General features: G+C 44.9%; 1 protein-coding gene across 2 annotated transcripts in view; it reads right to left on the bottom strand.

Annotated features, from left to right (window-relative positions):
* Positions 1-19,122, bottom strand: part of LOC142291690 (ATP-binding cassette sub-family C member 5-like) — a 229,614-nt gene that overhangs the window by 147,252 nt on the left and 63,240 nt on the right. For both annotated transcript variants that reach the window (XM_075336404.1, XM_075336405.1), the window contains exons 8-10: positions 15,972-16,120; positions 5,389-5,496; positions 1,597-1,884 (exon numbers count right to left, since the gene is read on the bottom strand). In XM_075336404.1, the coding sequence (XP_075192519.1) occupies positions 1,597-1,884; positions 5,389-5,496; positions 15,972-16,120 (545 nt within the window). The remainder of the gene's footprint in view (positions 1-1,596; positions 1,885-5,388; positions 5,497-15,971; positions 16,121-19,122) is intronic.

Raw genomic sequence — 19,122 nt, 5'->3', positions numbered from 1 at the left:
CCGCACGCCGTTTTTTTTAATTATTTAATTATTTATTTCACTACACAGTATAGACACGCCCACCGGCTGCTGTGATTGGGTGCAGTGTGACACCTGTCACTCAGAGTGGGGGCGTGTCTCACTGTAACCAATCATAGGCGCTGGTGGGCGGGGAAAGCAGGGAATACGAAATTGTTTAATGGGCGGCCGGCTTTTTCAAAACAGTAAAAGCCGCCGGAGCAGTGTGAACGCCGTGCAGCGCCGGGGATCGGGGATTGGTGAGTATATGAGAGAGGGCTGCTAACTTCAGTTACTCAGGAGATTAGCGGTCACCGGTGAGTCTTCACTGGTGACCGCTAATCAGGGCGCGACACAGACAGAGCCGCAGCATGACAATGAAGTCGGGTTAAGTTTACCCGAGTTCATTCTGACAGTGCGGCTCTCTCTGTGTCTGCTGTCATCTGCCATTCACCGCTGCTACATGGCTGTCTGTGTCTGCTGTTAGCGGCCATGTAGCAGAGCTGAATGGCAGATGACATAGTAAAAACGCATCCCTACACATTACACACGCTTGTCAAGTCAATAAATAAAAAAAAAAAAAGGTGCTCAATGCATACGTCACAGAACACATGATCTAAAGGAGCGCACACAAAATTGACCAATTTAACATAGACTACTAACGCTCGTGTGACAGCAAATGAACGACCAACGTGAAATCTCATAGATCCCGTATGCAACCTGGGCGTGTCACATCGCAAATGCGATTGTACAACTAATTGCAACGTGTAAAGTGGGCTTTAATGTATTCAGTCTCTGCTCATCCAGTATGACATCTGAGCAGTGGCATGGAGGAGCAATAAAGAGGGATTTTTCAATTAGGCTTGGTGGGCAAAAATTAATATTAATGGTTTGCTGAAATCTGCATAGAAAAGTTGGCTGAGTGAAATCCGTTTGGTATTCCATATGTCGTGTGAGTGCTATGTGATTGTGCAATTTTTTTTCTCGCCTACCACCTGTATGATATCCGTATACAATGCGTTTTGTCTAAGCAGCTATTATTTTACAATAATTTGCAGGACCATTTTCAGTGTCCTATGCTACAGAATGGTAATGTATCTGTAAAAATCAGATGGCATGCAGATGGTTCTTGTAACAGTCATTTTTTTTTCTTGCACCCATAGATTTGCATTGGCAAGTCTTTTCCAATATCCACAGCATGCTGCAATATTTTCTTTCCTCAGGTCAAAAACAGCCGCGGAAAAAAAAATCGCAGATTAGCACCGACTCATTGAGTAACATTGGTGCGAGTGCAATCCGATTTTTTTATCGGCTTGCACTCAGCGTATTTATAAGCAAATGTGAGCGATTCCCTAAAGTTGTAAAAAGGATTATACAACTATTCTAATATGGAGGTTTAAAGTTAGTACCCTAGCCTCATAGGTTCTAAGAGATCTAAGTCATAATGTACGCAGTTTGCATTGTGAAATCTGCTGGCTGGTCAGCTTTAATAATGTCAGGTTTGGGGTAGAAACTCCTAAACTCATATTACAGTTTGCATAATAAACGTCATACTGCACAAACATAAGGTAATATATTAGATAATATACAGTACATTACCTTTTGCAGAGAAAAAGTAATATTAAGGAGCACACGTGAACCCACTGATTCAGGGGATGTTTGTTTTTCTTCGGAATTTTGGCATTTCTCTTCTTCTAGTTGTGATGGAGTCATCTGAATAAGTTGTCTTTTAGCGTCTCGATCTTCTGATGTATGGTTTTTCTCATCCTTACACTTCACCGATGCCCCTGACTCCCAAGTGAAATAAGCACCTCGAAATTCAACAACGGAATATGGGTTTACTTTCTCATTATTCTTAGTATCAATTTCTTCCATCAAGAACAATCTCTGTTATTTAAAATATATTAACATTTTGAAAATTCAGTAAAATAAAGGATAGTTAGCAGCGCATCAATTGTACGTTCATTCCAGATGGATAGTCTGAATACAATATAATGAAAAGCAGAAACTGCTGTGTGAATACTGACATGAAAAATCCAATAGCTATATGTAAGAATGAAAATATGAAAAATGGAATCTGCATTGCTGCCATGAACATATGAATAAAGAGAAATTTAGCTATTGAATTGATCAATGCAACAGAGCCCCAACACTACGCCAAAGTATTTCTCTACGTTGGGGTCCCTAGCTAGTGTGTATCCTCTCATGCAGTTAAAAAACTTACCGTGTATGGGAAGCTGAGACCCAGGCTATATATGCGTATAATGTGGACTGGCAATAGGTGTGGGTGGGGCCGGGTTCACAAACGAAAGACTACAAATCAATCAAGAAATAACGTCTGGAACACTATTCTATGTCTGAACTGGGTGCAAAAACCTAAAAAATCTACACTATATGGAGAGGAGGTATGCACACCAGTGACTATGTAAGGGGAATATATGAAAAGCAGAAACTGCTGTGTGAATACTGACATGAAAAATCCAATAGCTATATGTAAGAATGAAAATATGAAAAGTGCAATATGACATATGCATAATTAAAAATATGTGTATCAAAACGTTCTGTTTGTGCAGTGGACAGCCTTTACCAAGCATATTAGCAGAAAATCTGAAAGATGCCAACATTTTTAATGACCTATATTGAACATTCAATTGTCATCTAATACAATGATCACTATATAAAAAAATCAGTAGATTTAGAGCAAAGTTTGTGTGGCACCCCAGTGATCATGGGAGCCACAGTGGCTTTGTTCTCCTCCCCAGGGGGGAAATCTATGCCTGGAAGCAGCAGGGAGATCTCCTTGTCAGGTGCAATCACACACACAACACTTCCTAACTCAGGCCAGAAGAGGGAGCTCAAGTCCTGGTTGGGAGTTTCTCTGTGCATTCTGGGCTGGGGAGGGGTTAGACAGGGAAAAGGAAGGGAGACCTCAGAACACGAGAGGCGACCAAAGAGAACGGTAGCAGTAAGAGAGCTGAATGCAAGCTTTCCAGGACTGAGCGCAAGAACCAGGACACCGGGGTCCTCGACTGTCGGGTGCTAATGGCCCAGCAGTAAAACCTGGACAGCAGGAGATTCTACATCTCCTACTCGAAGTACCATTATAGAGCCCGGGGCCGCAGAAATACAAGCGAGCACTGCATCCGGCTTGTGCTGCCCGCCACAAGGGGCAAGGAAAATTGCATCTAGGAAGAGGGACGCTGTGCTGCTTCAGGCCACAGCAACCCATACACAGAGTGCACTAAGAAAGTCCTCCAACTCACCGGGCAAGGAGAGATCCCCCACTGCTTCCAGGCTGACTGGACCACTGTAACTCGGGACTACAACAGTAAAAGGTAAAAGAAACTACCGGCCTGTGTTGTATAGTTACTGCACCCCAGCACACCACCATAGACTGCCATCCCATCATCCTTCCCGGGGCCCGCTCCACCTGTGGGGAGCAGAACTATCTTCCCTGCTGCAACTATCCGCCTTTGAAGACAGCGACAGCAGTGGCAGCTAACCGCGTACCGCAGGTGGCATCACGAGACAATCATCCTCACCATCATCCACTACTACCCTCATCCTCTCCTAACCCTCATCCATCCCTTTCCATGGACACCTCGGGGGCACGAAACCAGGCAGGCCACCCATGACATCCCCCTGACCCTTCACCGGCCCGGCAACGAGTAACCCCTCAGGCCTTGTGAGGTGCTCTATTTGCATCTACACTTTCTATATGTCAAGTGAGTGACTTGTGTACTTACCATTTATTTACATGTAGACATTGCAGGTGATTATTGCTGCCCAAACCATAGAAAGTATGAGTCAAGGTCAAATTATCTTATGGCATAAACACTGTAGTGTTTCTGAAAGTATGTAATTGAAGAATGAGTTGGGAATGGGGAGTCTAGTCATCGAGGACAGGTCCTTTCCTGCTTCTTCCTTCCCAGTTCTGCTTTATTGACAGGTCTCCCATTATTTGTGCAAATAACGGAAAACAGTAGAGAGGGGTTTCACACCGCGCCAATGACCGACAACTCCTGAAATTTCAGATCAATGCTTCTTTATTTCACGCACAGGTCAAGTCAACGCGTTTCAAGAGTCTTAGCTCTCTTCATCAGGACAAGCTGGCAAAGAACATCAAATCGAGATTTGATGTTCTTTGCCAGCTTGTCCTGATGAAGAGAGCTAAGACTCTTGAAACGCGTTGACTTGACCTGTGCGTGAAATAAAGAAGCATTGATCTGAAATTTCAGGAGTTGTCGGTCATTGGCGCGGTGTGAAACCCCTCTCTACTGTTTTCCGTTATCTGCCAACCGGGGACTGCTGCCGTGACCTGGAGTTACATGCTTGCATAGGAGTTGTGACTTTCACAACCTGATCTGGTGAGTAGGATTACTTATCTTAAGACCCCTTATATACCGGGGTAAGACCCTATTGCGCTTCTTTTTCCACAGAAATTATTTTGATTATTTGTGCAAAGAGAGGGACTTATCAATCAAGCTGAGCTGGGAGGCGAGAAGCTGGCAGGAATCAGCCTTGACTACTGGTCTTCCCATTCACAAATTATGTGTCCTGTAGCTCTTAAAGTGGACTAGCCAGGTAATAATGCTGCCCAAACCACAGGATGCATGACATTGAATCAAGTTAGTCCAAAATGGAATACTAATGAGAAGCCATTAACACTAGAACTACTGGACTCGTGACACCTATATAGAAATACATAGTGCAAAGTAGTCAAAATGACTACCTCAGTAGTTCTAGTGTTAAAGGGCAACAGGTGATTAACCAGAGATCTAGTACCCAACCATACTGTGTTCAGTTTGCACTTGATTTGTTTGCCTTTGTCTGACGACTTTTAGTTACATGTTTTAGCATATGTAGTTTTTTATAATATAGAATGAAAACTTATCATTAAGAATCACCAAGAACTGTCGCAATTAGAGATGAGTGGACCCGAACAGTAAAGTTTGGTGTTGGGTACAAACACAGACTAGAAAGAAAAAATCAGTGTTCGAGTTTGGAATTTGGATGCTTTACGTATGGAACCACACAAACGAGCATCGCTGTGCTCAGGTACGCTCAGTGATCGGCAAAGGGGGAGCTGCTTGCAGTCTCTGAATGGCTCGCACTGGGGTAACATCAGCGTTATTGCATGCAGTGTGTACAAAAAAAATATAAAAAAAAATCCCACCCTCCCGCTTCCAGAAGTGATCTGTTTATGGCTGGCTGAATGTGGGTGGAGAGCTGAACTGCCCAATCAGTGACTTCCATTGGGGTTCAGGTCAAGTCCAGGTCCCGAACAGAAGTTTATCTAAAGTCCGGCTGAACCCACCGAACTGAGCTTCAACAGGAGCGCTCATCTCTAATCACAATCTAATACCAAAAGAGTAAAGCACATCATCCAACCTGAAATCTAGAGATGGACACTGAAGCTTCTGAGGCTGCTCTTACAGCTAGTGGTATCATCTTGAGAGACGAGGTCATTGAATTGAACACAGTAACAACTGTAAAAGCCTGCAATAGATATATAAAACATAAGAAAGGTGGAGATACATTATGGGAGCATGAGAGCATCATGCATTTAACTGTTAGTAACTTAAACTGTTACAAAAAAAGCCATAAATCACTGACATTTGAAACGGTCATTAGATCCAAGAAATAATAATTGGATAATTCATTATATTATAGTTTTAGACAGGGAAATTGACTAATTGTAATATATTCCCAGATTTAAGGCAATTTTGAAGGTAACCTGTTATTTGATTCAACCTGACCCAACTATCGGTTTCATGAATCAGAGCCTGGCTGCATGATAGCAGACAGTAATGTTGTATTCTATAATGTTGCGATGTTTCTGATAAAAGTTTGATAAGCTGCCTAGGGACTGAGTAGTCCAATTACGTCCCCGGCTGACTTTTCCAACTGATTGACAGGCCTCTCCCATGTGTGCACATACTGTATATCAGTGGCGTAACTAGAATTTGATGGGCCCTGGTGCAAAATTTGTACCGGGGCCCCCCCTGTACGTGCACCGACACTTAGGGTACGGGATAATGACACTGACACTCGGGGTACAGGATTATGATGCTGACACTTGGCTCTTACCCTCAGCACACAGCTTTCCCATGTTCTGATATCCATCTTGTCCTCGGCACCCAGCTTTCCCATGCTCTGCTATACATCATTCCCTCAGCACCCAGCTTTCCCATATCAGAGCATGGGAAATCTGGGTGCTGAGGGAAAGAGCCTTTTTTCCTCAGCATAAAACGTTCCCATCCCATGTTTGTATCTTTGTCCCCCCTCGTATATAGTTCTTCAAAAACTATAATGGCCCCCACATAGCCTTCCATATAGTATAAAGGGTCCCACATAACCCTTCATATATTAGAATACCCTTCCATAGTCCTCCATGTATTATAATGCATTTCCCATAGTCCTCCATGTATTATAATTCACCCCATAGTTCTCCATGTATTATACTGCACCACAGTCCTCCATGTTTTATAATGCACCCCCATAGTCCTCCATATATAAAGTAGCCTCCATATATTATAATGTAGCCCCCATAGTTCTATATGTATTACAATGCAGCCCCATAAACCTTCATATTGTATTATGCAGCCCCATACTTCTCCATGTACAATGCACTTATATAGTCCATGTATAAGGTGTCCTTCATGTTTATTATGCAGCCCCATAGACCTCCATGTATCATGCAGCCCCAGAGACCTCCATGTGTCATGCAGCCAGCCCCCCCAGGGTCTCCATGTGTCATGCAGCAAGCCCCTTACCAGGCCTCCATGAGTCATGCAGCCAGCCTCACGCCCCCCCCCCCCCCCCAGGACTCCATGTGTCCTGCAACCAATTTCCCCCGCAAGGACTCCATGTGTCCTGCAACCAGCACCTCCCAGGGCCTCCATGTGTCCTGCAGCCAGGGCCCCCCCAAGGACTCCATGTGTCCTGCAGCCAGTGCCTCCCCAAGGACTCCATGTGTCCTGCAGCCAGCCTCCCCGTGTACTCACTGATTTATAAAAAAAAAAAATTAAAAAAACAAGTACTCACCTCTCCTCCTTCCACTGCAGTTCTGTCCTCACCTCTACTTGTTTCACCGCTGTCCGTCCTCACTTCTGTCATCGTTCCCCCGTGGCTCCGGTCGGCGTCCTCCTGTGCTCTGTGCTCTCACCACACACAGCAGTCGCACAGGAGGGATGTCACCGCGCAGACACAGGGGAAGACTGATGATGCATAGAGCGGCGCCGGCCACTCTATGCAATATCAAAGCAGAGCGCGGTGAGAGACGGGAGCGCGGTGAGAGACGGGAGCACAGTGACGCCACTGCTGACACCAGACAGGGGGTGCCCGGTGTCAGCAGCGGCGACTGGGTCATATAGCAGCCGTCGCGTGGTCTGGTGCAGAACAGTGCAGCTCCTCTCACAGAAAGGAGCTGGCTGCTGATCTGCCGGGCGGCCGCGGGCCGCTGACCTCCGAGGCCTGGTCGCAATCGCGACCGCTGCGACCGCGGTAGTTACACCCATGAGGACAGGTATATATATATATATATACAGTTCACAGTTTAGCATAAATTCTGCAGCTTGTCAGTGTACAGTTCAGTAAATGCTGCTGCAGGAAATCCTTATAAAATGAAAAATAAAATACTTTTCTGGCATAAGATGCACCCCAGATTTAGAGGAGGAAAATAGGAAAAAATAAGTTTTAATGTTGAAGAGGGTCCATTTTATAATCCCAGTGCGTCTTAATCCTAATGCTCACCAGGGGGGAGCGGCAGTGGTGTAGTGGCTTGGGAAGGTCACAGGAGGGTCGCGATTCTGCAGGCTTGGAGGAGGGGGTGTTGCGGCTCAGGAGGGTCAGCGATGCTGTGGCTCGGGGTGTAGCCATGGGCGCATTTGAATCCCTCGGCTATGGCTTACCAGGGCGGTGGTGGTGGAGCAGGGTCACAGGATGCGCTCAAGGTTGTTGCAGCGGCCGCCATTGATCTGCGGGCGGGCTGTGGAGGTGTCACAACACAGGGTGTCATGGCGGCGGGTAGTCTGTGGAGGCAACTCGGCGGCAGGTGCATTGAGCTGACTGCCGGCTCCATTGAATCATCCGCGTTTGACGAGATGGACTTCAAGAAAATGGCCGCGGAGGTGGCGCGTGCGTAGATAGGACTCCATGGCCATTTTCTTAAAGTCCATTGTGTCAATCTGCGCAAGCGCTGCTTCTGTGGCCATTTTCTTGAAGTTCATCGCGTGAACTGTGAGCGATTCAATTGAGCCTGCAGTCAGCTCAATGCACCCGCCGCTGAGACACCCTCACAGCCCGCCTGCCCGCAGATCAATGCTGTCCACGTTTCACCTCTGAGCGCATCTTATGAGCCCGCTCGATCACCGCCGCCTTCATAAAGCCATATCTGTTTTGTAAGATGCATCCTCATTTTACCGCCAGTTTTCAGGGGAAAAAAGTGCGTCTAACAAAGCGAAAAATATGGTAAATGAGAATTCTGAAGTATTGTGAACACGTTCAGGATCTTTTCCTTGCAGATTTGGTTGTAGAAAAAAAAACTGCAGCATGTCAATTCTTTCTGTGTTTATGCTGCGTTTTCCCCATTAAAAGTAATGGAAAAAAAAAACGAAACCAAAAATACATATAATGCACCAAATTGTGGCAAAACCCTTTGTTTTTGCTGCAGCATTTCTCCTGCCAGTAGATGCAGACTTGATGCAGAAATTTCTGCAAACAAATCTCCATCTTGTGCACATAGCGTTACAGTGTAATAGCACTCAGCAGTGCACAGTCATTTAGCCATATATAGTGCAAAGGACCTGGCTGCCTTCAACAAACTGCTCCAAATGCGTCCCCCACTGCTTACACTCATTGTATGGCACTGATTCTGTGGGTTGTGACCCCCACCAACTCATAGATCAGCCTCAGTCCCTTATCCCCCATCCCCCCAGATTCTAGTGTTCCAAGCACTGGCAGCTTGGTGAATCTTTACATGTTATAATAAAGATATAATGCAAAAAGGGCCAGATCCACTTTTCTGCATTATAGTTACTGTTGACCCTGTCCAGCACATGGCTGCCCATTACTACAGAGCTAATGGGAGAGGGAGGCAGCAGAGGCTGAGCCTCACAAACAAGTCACAAACTTTGTAACTGTGTCGGCCACTGTCTGCAGCCTCTAGTCCTGACCTGAATCTTCATTTCCTGCGACTGCCGACATGCATCCACAGTCACAAACAGCAGCCAGTCACTGTCTCCATACCCTGTCTGTAAAAGAGTAGAGGACGCGGCAGGCAGTCAGCCCGAGGTCACAGGTAAAGAGGCTGGAGGGGGCGGAGCCGGCCACTTGTAAAAGAGATCGTATAGTATAGTTACAAGTTAAGTAATGCAGCTCTCGCTCCCTGACACGATCAGCTGTTTATCTTCAGGGCGGGCCCCTAACCTCCCGGGCCCGGTCGCAGTGGCGACCGCTGCGACCGTGGTAGTTACGCCCCTGCTGTATATGCCCCTCAGCATACTGCATGCTGAGGGGCTCCATGTTGGAAGGCTATGTGCTGAGGGGCTGCATGGTGGGGGGTTATGTGCTGGGAGCTGTGTGTTGGGAGGCTGCGTGCTGAAGTCCTGCATGCTCCAGAGCTGCATTGGGGAAGGGCTATGGTTTTTTGCCTGGAGCTGCATGGGGAAGGGGGTGATGTGTGCTGGGGGCTGTGTGGGGAAAGGAGTGATTTTACATGTGGGGAACTGTATAGGGAAGGGGGTTATGTTATGCGGAGGGGGGCTGCGTACTGGGGGGACTGGATGGGGAGGTTTAGGGTTAGTTGTATGGAGCTGCATGTTGGGGTGGGGATGCATGGGGAAGCAGGTAATGTTACATATGTGGGGAAACAGATGATGTTACCCCCCAAATTCATTGTATGGCAATCATAGCATCCTCCCCATCCTACAGTTTATTATATGGCCCTGATAGTGTCCTCACCACCCCACAATTCATTATATGGCCCTCAGAGCATCCTCCCCACCCCACAGTTTATTATATGGCCCTGATAGTGTCCTCACCACCCCACAATTCATTATATGGCCCTCAGAGCATCCTCCCCACCCCACAGTTTATTATATGGCCCTTATAGTGTTATCACCACCCCACAATTCATTATATGCCCATCATACCATCCCGCCACCCCACAGTTTATTATAAGGCCCTTATAGCATCCTCCCCACTCCACAATTCATTATATGGCTCTCATAGCATACTCCCCACTCCACAATTCATTATATGGCCCTCATAGCATGCTCCCCATACCAAAATTCATTATATGGCCCCCGTAGCATCCTTCCCACCGTACAGTTTATTATAAGGCCCTTATAGTATCCTTCCCACCCCAAAATTCATTATATGGCCTTTTAGGAGTGCTCCTCATCTCAAAATTCATTATATGGCCCTCAGGGTCCTCCTCACACAATTCATTATTAGACTCTGATAGAGTCTTCTCCTGTCCCCCCCCAATTCATTATGAAGCTAGCAGGAATGAATTGTGCAGGAGAGGACACAGGACTGGGACGAAGACTGTGTGCGTACATTCAGCATTTGCAGCGGACGATTCTGCTACAAATCCTGATTTGATGGCAGGAAGAACACTGTGTAAAATATGAGTTTTTGTTGCATATTTTCCTGCTGGAAGAATTTCCATGCTGCAGATCTGAATCTGCTGCAAATCTGCAAGGAAAAAAAATAAGCAACATATACATGAGAGTTCAGGATTCTCACTCCCTTTGCTTACATACAATGTTTGCATATAGCCTTAAAATTAATTGGGAGGAAAGTCACAGAGACTGATTAGTTTATATTTATTGGGTGGCATAGATAGTTAATGGGGGCCACAGTGTCAGGTTATTTATCATTCTATATTGTGAAAAATGCCTGGCTGATTGTATATTAATGGTGGTCAGAGGCGCAGTGTGGGGATTTTTTATTGTGGAGGCAAATGTATGTATGAAATATATGTGACTTTATTATTTTCGGGGTTGCTGTGATCAGTGTGACAATATGAGCTGTGGTTAGAAGGTGTGAATATGAAGTTCTGACCAGATGGAAAAGAGACGACCAAAAACTAACCAGATCAGTTCAGCGGTAAGTCACTGAATACAAATATTTATTCTGTATGGTATGACTTGGAGTATTGTTGTTATTTTTTAAATCTCCTAGGTGACATTATCACCACATTTGTGTGACATGTCCGGGCGCTGCCAGATTTTTTTATTGGACGTTACAGTTTCAAAGAACCATTTACATATCCTTAAAAAGCATGGATCTGTGAGAGTCAGAGCATGTGCTGTGCTGATCTCATTATGAGGAATAGGACATACTCAATGGGTCTGTGCACTGTCCGAGAAAGAAATCAGGCAGCACACACTCGACACAGATGTAGGAATGTAGTTATTATGCATAGCACAGTCCATTAATATTTAGTGTGTTCACTTAGTATGTATACTACTTAATTACCCATATTTTTCGGACTATAAGACGCACCAGACCATAAGACGCACCCTGGTTTTAGAGGAGGAAAATAGGAAAATAAAATTTTAAGCAAAAAGTGTGGTCATGACACACTGTTATGGGGCGAGGATCTGCTGCTGACACTGTTATGGGCTAATGTCCCCAAATTCTTTAACTAAGGTACCCCATCCTGGTAATGATCCTCCTGCCTTGTATGTGATCCCCATCCTTGTATAGATGTCCCTCATCCTGGTATAGCCCCTATCCTGCTATATACCCCCATCCTGATAAATACCCCCATCCTGATAAATACCCCCATCCTGATAAATACCCCCATCCTGTTAAATACCCCCATCCTGATAAATACCCTCATCCTGCTATATACCCCCATCCTGCTATATACCCCCATCCTGGTAGATGGCCTGCAACCTGTGGCACACAAATAAAATAAACGTTTATACTCACCTTTCCTCACTCCAGCAGCATCGCTCGTCCTCCTGTCTGTGCCAGCAGCAGCGCCGCTGACCTGTGTGGAGCTGTCACCATTCCCTGCAGCATTGCGATGTCCTCCTGTCTGCCAGCCCACTGATGTGTATGGAGCCGTGTTCACTGCTCTCTACACAGATCAGAGGGCCGACAGACAGGAGGACATTGCGATGCTGCAGGGAACGGTGGCCAGTGAGTATACCGTACTTATTCACTGCCCCCCGCGCTGATGATGATGCCCCCCGCGCTGATGAATATAGCCACACATGATCACTCCAGGCTGTAGTTGCCAGGGGTGATCACGCGGGACGGCTGTTAATTATGCGTGCATCCCCCACCCATCATCCTGCCCACCTGTCAGCGCCGACTTTAGCGCTGAGAGATGATGGGCGGGAGGATGCATGCATATGAAATGAGCGGGCCTACTTGGTCACGGCAGGCGCTGCTACAGCCTGCGCATGCCGCCGATGACCCGCTCCACCGCAGCACCCTCATTCCCCACAGTCATGCCCTACATTCAGACTATAAGATGCACCGCCCACTTTCCACCAACATTTGGGGGGAAAAAGTGTGTCTTATAGTCCGAAAAATACGGTACATAGTTTCTTCTTTTATTATGTATAATACTGTTCCTTAGTAGCATCATTTCTAGTTATGTATGGCGCCGTCCCTTATTATAAAGGGTACTCAATTGTTATGTATAGCACCGTCTCTTATATAGCGTATTCTCATTATTTTTGTTAGTCACAGCACCCTCTCTTTATTATATAATCCTGTCTTGTTAGATATAAAATGACTGAAGGTAGAGCAACATCTGACCAGACGACCAGTCCATCAGGTGCCTCCATGAGAAAAGCTTTACCATGTTCCATCAGCAGTCATATAATTTTATATCTAACAAGAGAGGATGCTATGAAATAGATAGGGTGCTTTAAATAACAAAAATAACAAGAGAAAATTATATGGAAGTAATGGAATTGTACATAACAAGAGAGGGCATTATGTAATATACAGTATATATATATGTGTATATATATATATACAGTGCCTACAAGTAGTATTCAACCCCCTGCAGATTTAGCAGGTTTACACATTCGGAATTAACTTGGCATTGTGACATTTGGACTGTAGATCCGCCTGGAAGTGTGAAATGCACTGCAGCAAAAAAGAATGTTATTTCCTTTTTTATTTTTTTTTTAAATTGTGAAAAGTTTATTCAGAGGGTCATTTATTATTCAACCCCTCAAACCACAAGAATTCTGTTTGGTTCCCCTGAAGTATTAAGAAGTATTTCAGGCACAAAGAACAATGAGCTTCACATGTTTGGATTAATTATCTCTTTTTCCAGCCTTTTCTGACTAATTAAGACCCTCCCCAAACTTGTGAACAGCACTCATACTTGGTCAACATGGGAAAGACAAAAGGAGCATTCCAAGGCCTTCAGAGACAAGATCGTGGAGGGTCACAAGGCTGGCAAGGGGTACAAAACCCTTTCCAAGGAGTTGGGCCTACCTGTCTCCACTGTTGGGAGCATCATCCGGAAGTGGAAGGCTTATGGAACTACTGTTAGCCTTCCACGGCCTGGACAGCCTTTGAAAGTTTCCACCCGTGCCGAGGCCAGGCTTGTCCGAAGAGTCAAGGCTAACCCAAGGACAACAAGGAAGGAGCTCCGGGAAGATCTCATGGCAGTGGGGACATTGGTTTCAGTCAATACCATAAGTAACGTACTCCACCGCAATGGTCTCCGTTCCAGACGAGCCCGTAAGGTACCTTTACTTTCAAAGTGTCATGTCAAGGCTCGTCTACAGTTTGCTCATGATCACTTGGAGGACTCAGAGACAGACTGGTTCAAGGTTCTCTGGTCTGATGAGACCAAGATCGAGATCTTTGGTGCCAACCACACACGTGACGTTTGGAGACTGGATGACACTGCATACGACCCCAAGAATACCATCCCTACAGTCAAGCATGGTGGTGGCAGCATCATGCTGTGGGGCTGTTTCTCAGCCAAGGGGCCTGGCCATCTGATCCACATCCATGGGAAGATGGATAGCACGGCCTACCTGGAGATTTTGGCCAAGAACCTCCGCTCCTCCATCAAGGATCTTAAGATGGGTCATCATTTCATCGTCCAACAAGACAACGACCCAAAGAACACAGCCAAGAAAACCAAGGCCTGGTTCAAGAGGGAAAAAAATCAAGGTGTTGCAGTGGCCTAGTCAGTCTCCTGACCTTAACCCAATTGAAAACTTGTGGAAGGAGCTCAAGATTAAAGTCCACATGAGACACCCAAAGAACCTAGATAACTTGGAGAAGATCTGCATGGAGGAGTGGGCCAAGATAACTCCAGAGACCTGTGCCGGCCTGATCAGGTCTTATAAAAGACGATCATTAGCTGTAATTGCAAACAAGGGTTATTCCACAAAATATTAAACCTAGGGGTTGAATAATAATTGACCCACACTTTTATGTTGAAAATGTATTAAAATTTAACTGAGCAACATAACTTGTTGGTTTGTAAGATTTATGCATCTGTTAATAAATCCTGCTCTTGTGTGAAGTTTGCATTCTCTAACTTATTTGCATCTTATCAAACCTGCTAAATCTGCAGGGGTTTGAATACTACTTGTAGGCACTGTATATATATAGATATATATATATCTATATATATATATATATATATACACACACACTATATATATATATATATATATATATATATACACACACATACTGTATACATTTATACATATATATCTATATTTGTAGCTTGGTCATCATAAAAGGTGCCTCAAGCTGTCAGTGTCCACCGCTGAAGAAGCGGTACCCTAACTAAAGACCGATAATAAGATGTAACTTTTGTTCTATAAATTAATAAATCAAGAGACACCTATATTTAAAAACAAAGGTTTTAGGTATTATAATTATAATCGTATAGCCATTACAACATATGGGGTATCTCACAAGGATTAGATTTCAATTCCTGAATGTCCCTGAACCAATTATTTCCTATCCACCCTTATATTTCACTTAATCCTACCCTGCATCTGCTTATTAAAGGATTCAGCTAGTAGCCTCCGCAACATGTTTCACCATGACTGGCTTCATCAGGTGACTGACTGAGTCCCCTGATGAAGCCAGTCATGGTGAAATATAGGACTATTGGTTTATTAGTTAAATTTTATTATTGGTCTTAGTTAGGGTACCTCTTGTTGCCTTTGGGGGGAAACTGACTTGAGGTCTTTTGTCAATGACAGAGAATGAGAATGACCAGTGATGGGCAAATATGTTTAGTGCTCCAGATCCTTCAGTATACATTCTCCTTACACTGCACTATTATCATGAACGAATCTGCCAAGTACTGCTTATTTTCCAACAATTGTTTAGTGTAAACAGGCTCCTGATTGCCTGGTGAACTAGCAAAACATTTGTTTGTTGGGTAAAATTAGTGATCGTTCTGTGCATATGAGTGATGCAGTAGCTGATTAGCAGTCATTTAAAGCCATATATCGTTCAATGTAGTGTTATATCCCAGTGATCTCCTGATTTCTGAACTGATTCCACTAGACTATAAGCAGGACGTTAATCAAAGGGCATAAGAGTCTACCAACTAGTGTGCATGATATGTGCATGTGACCACAGCCCTTTTTGGATATCCTCCTACAGTATTGTGATCCAATAATACTTATTTTTCAATTACTGTTATAACGTATATCGCAATTCCATTACTTGGTTAGCTTATTCGCTCTCTCTCTCTCTCTATCCCCATATAGGGGTTATGTAGGTTTTCATGGCAATTAACCTTTGCCAGGTAAAAAAAAATGCTAAAACAGATCAGTTTGTTTGCAGGATGCGTCGCATCACTTTTACAACAATCTGCAACACATCTGTCCCATCAGTCACAAAACGGATTGGGACTGATGCAAAAAAACGGAAGTGTGAAAGTAGCCTTAGATAAAACCACAAGAAGCCATGGAAATTTATTGCTATATTAATCTAGTACCTACCTGTGGAGCTGTCAGATCATATCCAAGAGCCATATGCAATGTAAAAGTGCATACACTAGCAACCACCACCACCACAGGAGCTATCCCTGATGTAACACTCTGTATATAGCCAGCTTTTTCCAAGAAAGACCTCTCAGCTCTTCTGATGGCTACAAAATAATAATAATACTGTATATCATTATAGTAATCAATTTTATTTACTGTAAATTCTTAGAAAACTTCACTTAAAGAGGTTTGCCACTACTAACACATTGATAGGTAATCAATAACAAATCAGTGGGGTTCTGACACCCGACTCCCCCACAGATCAAGTATTATCACCTCCAGTAGTGGCCAGATGTAAACAGTGTAAATAGTGTTAAAACAAGGAAGGAGTTAAAATCTTCAGACCTGCCAAAATCTGTTCATAGGGGTACTTCTCACATAGCGAGATCGCTGCTGAGTCACAGGTTTTGTGACGTACCAGTGACCTCATCAGCGATCTCGCTGTGTGTGACACTAAGCAGCGACCTGGCCCCTGCTGTGAAATTGCTGATCGCTTCACACTGTTCTGGTTCTTCTTTTGCTCGTTGGTCTCCTGCTGTGCAGCACACATCAGCGTGTTTGACTGCGGGAGACCAACAAGCACCAACTCTGTGTAAACAGCGTACGCTGGTAACCAGGGTAAATATCGGGTAACTAAGCAAAGCACTTTGCTTAGTAACCCGATGCGTACCCTAGCTACGTATACAGGGAACCAATGCTGGCAGCCTGTAAGCGGTGTACGCTGGTAACCAGGATAAATATCGGGTAACCAAGCAAAGCTTAGTTACCCGATATATACCCTGGTTACTAAGCGCAACATCATTACATGAGTCGCTGGTGGCTGGTGGCTGGTCACTGGTCATTGGGAAGAGCTGACTGTTTGACAGCTCACTAGCGACCTTGTAGCGACATACCAGCGATCCTGACCAGGTCGTATCGTGGTCGGAATCGCTGGTACGTCGTTTAGTGAGACGGTACCCTTAGGGTGTGGGATTTCACTTTTTTAACAAAGACTTGATTGGGGTATGTGGCTTAGCTGGGTGGATGCTGGGAATGTGTTTACTTATTATGTAGTTATGTCATGTATTATTTGCTATTCTGTAAGGAAAGCCTACATTTATGCATGGTATGCCTATATTTTTCAGGACTATAAAAATGATGCTCATTAAAGTCATTTGGAGAGCTTTGGAAATCACGTGCCTGTATATTTCTTTAATTCTCACCAGCGCCGTACAATGAATTCCAGAAACTTTTAATTGAAGTGACAAATACTTCAACAAAAGCGATACCGCACCATTCCATGTAGGAGCCAATACCTCAGATTATCTCCCATTTCTTCAATAGAAGCTAAACTGCAGGAACCGGGGCAGCCACTAGTGTGACAACCGAGGTGTTCTACTTTATATACTCTGGATGCTGGAGCTGATAACAGCTGGTGACTATTGTGGAGGACAAAACCCTTTTCATTTTTGCAATGCTTTGGTAAATATGTTGTGTTTCATTTAGATATGATCAAATTGTAGTACATGGCAGCTGTAATAAGCTGTGACAAACAATATTTGTTAAAAGTAGATATTATTCAGCAAAATACTTTTTCATTTCATGTTTATCAGGCTAACCAAGCCACAGAATTTTGATACATGTGGTATCCAGATGCAGGAAATGTAAAATTGACCTCTAGATAAAAGGGGGGGGGCATGGATTTCCTATAATAAAGCATGTGCAGCACCCTGAGGTAACAGGTGCTGCAGAGGACTGCATTACCCTGGGTTTCTGGAAGACCAATGCTGGCAACCGCACTACAGACATTTAAATTGCCCAATTGGATCTGCACAATTCAGTAACCAGAAGCACAGAGAGGGGAGTGGTCAGTTAGTCAGTTGGTAGACAGAGTCTGAGGGAGTCATGAGTGAAAGAGGGTGTGTGTGGTCCAGAGGGGTCCTCGGTAAATGAAAGAGGAGACCGGTCGCCTGAAGGGGAACAGAGCCAGTACCCTAAGGGACTGAGCACGATGGGGCACAGGACCCTAGTCTGGGCAGAAGTTTCAAGCCCACCCAGTAATCCTGCAGGTGATCGGGGACTATCAGGGTCCATCACCACTGAAGGTACGGGACACAGTAATAAAGAGGGAACTTGGGCACTGAGACAAAAAGAAAGGTCTGACCCAAGAGAGGTTCAAGTTACCTGTTATACGTACTCAGAAGGACAAGAGGGAGAACAGAGAGAGACCCCAAGTTGCTTTAGGCCACGGGGACCCTAATACCAAAAAGTGCAACGAGAAGTTTTTACCAGGTCACCACGCCAGCACTGGGACAAAGGAAACCCGGGACCCCGAAACCAGCAAGAAGCGGACTGCGGCTACCAGGACTCAGTGAGTAAAGCCCAGTTAAACCGCAGAACCCGTGCCATCTGAATCATTGTTATACCTTCGTCAGCACTAACTGCTACCCCGAACATTGATCCCCTGGTGCCTAACCCTATTTGCGGAGGGTTCAACATCTATGCTGCACCACACTAACAGCCCCAGCAGAGGACATTAAGCAGTGGCGGCTCTCCCCTAAATGGCCGCGCACTGCAAGTGGCGTCACAGACATTTTGTACATACTCCCTTGTAAATATCCCTTCTTTTTCAAGCTACCCCCGGGGTCACGGAACCGGGCACCGGCCACCTGAGTGACATTGTTCCCCCTAAACCCAACGCCCGAAACCAAGTACCCTAGGCCCTGGGGCACGTCAAATGCACCAGGGGTGGACATACCATTGCAACTGTTGCGGCCGTACAGGGACCAGCGACATCAGGGGGCCCATTCCACCTCCCAAGCAGGAGGAATTGTGCATTATGGTGAGCTATTGAACTGCATAGGCCCATATAATGTTCTGCACAGGGGTCATTTTTCGTGTGTCCACCAGTATCATGCACGGTTATGCTTCAATAAATATAGAACTAGAGACACCCCTTAATAAGTATGTTGAAGTAAACTGACTTTTCCAGAAATGAGATCTGCTTGATCCCTACCAATCACATATTTCTGAAATATCTGAATAACATGGTATGAAACCCTTTGGTTTTTTTTTTCTTTAGAAAACTCTTAAATGTATTAATGCCATGTGGGGACTTTGGTTACGT

Source organism: Anomaloglossus baeobatrachus, chromosome 2 (genome assembly GCF_048569485.1).
Source record: "Anomaloglossus baeobatrachus isolate aAnoBae1 chromosome 2, aAnoBae1.hap1, whole genome shotgun sequence".
Lineage (NCBI taxonomy): Eukaryota > Metazoa > Chordata > Amphibia > Anura > Aromobatidae > Anomaloglossus > Anomaloglossus baeobatrachus.
Note: the sequence above shows the minus strand (reverse complement) of the source record. Positions and strands in the feature narration are given on the sequence as shown.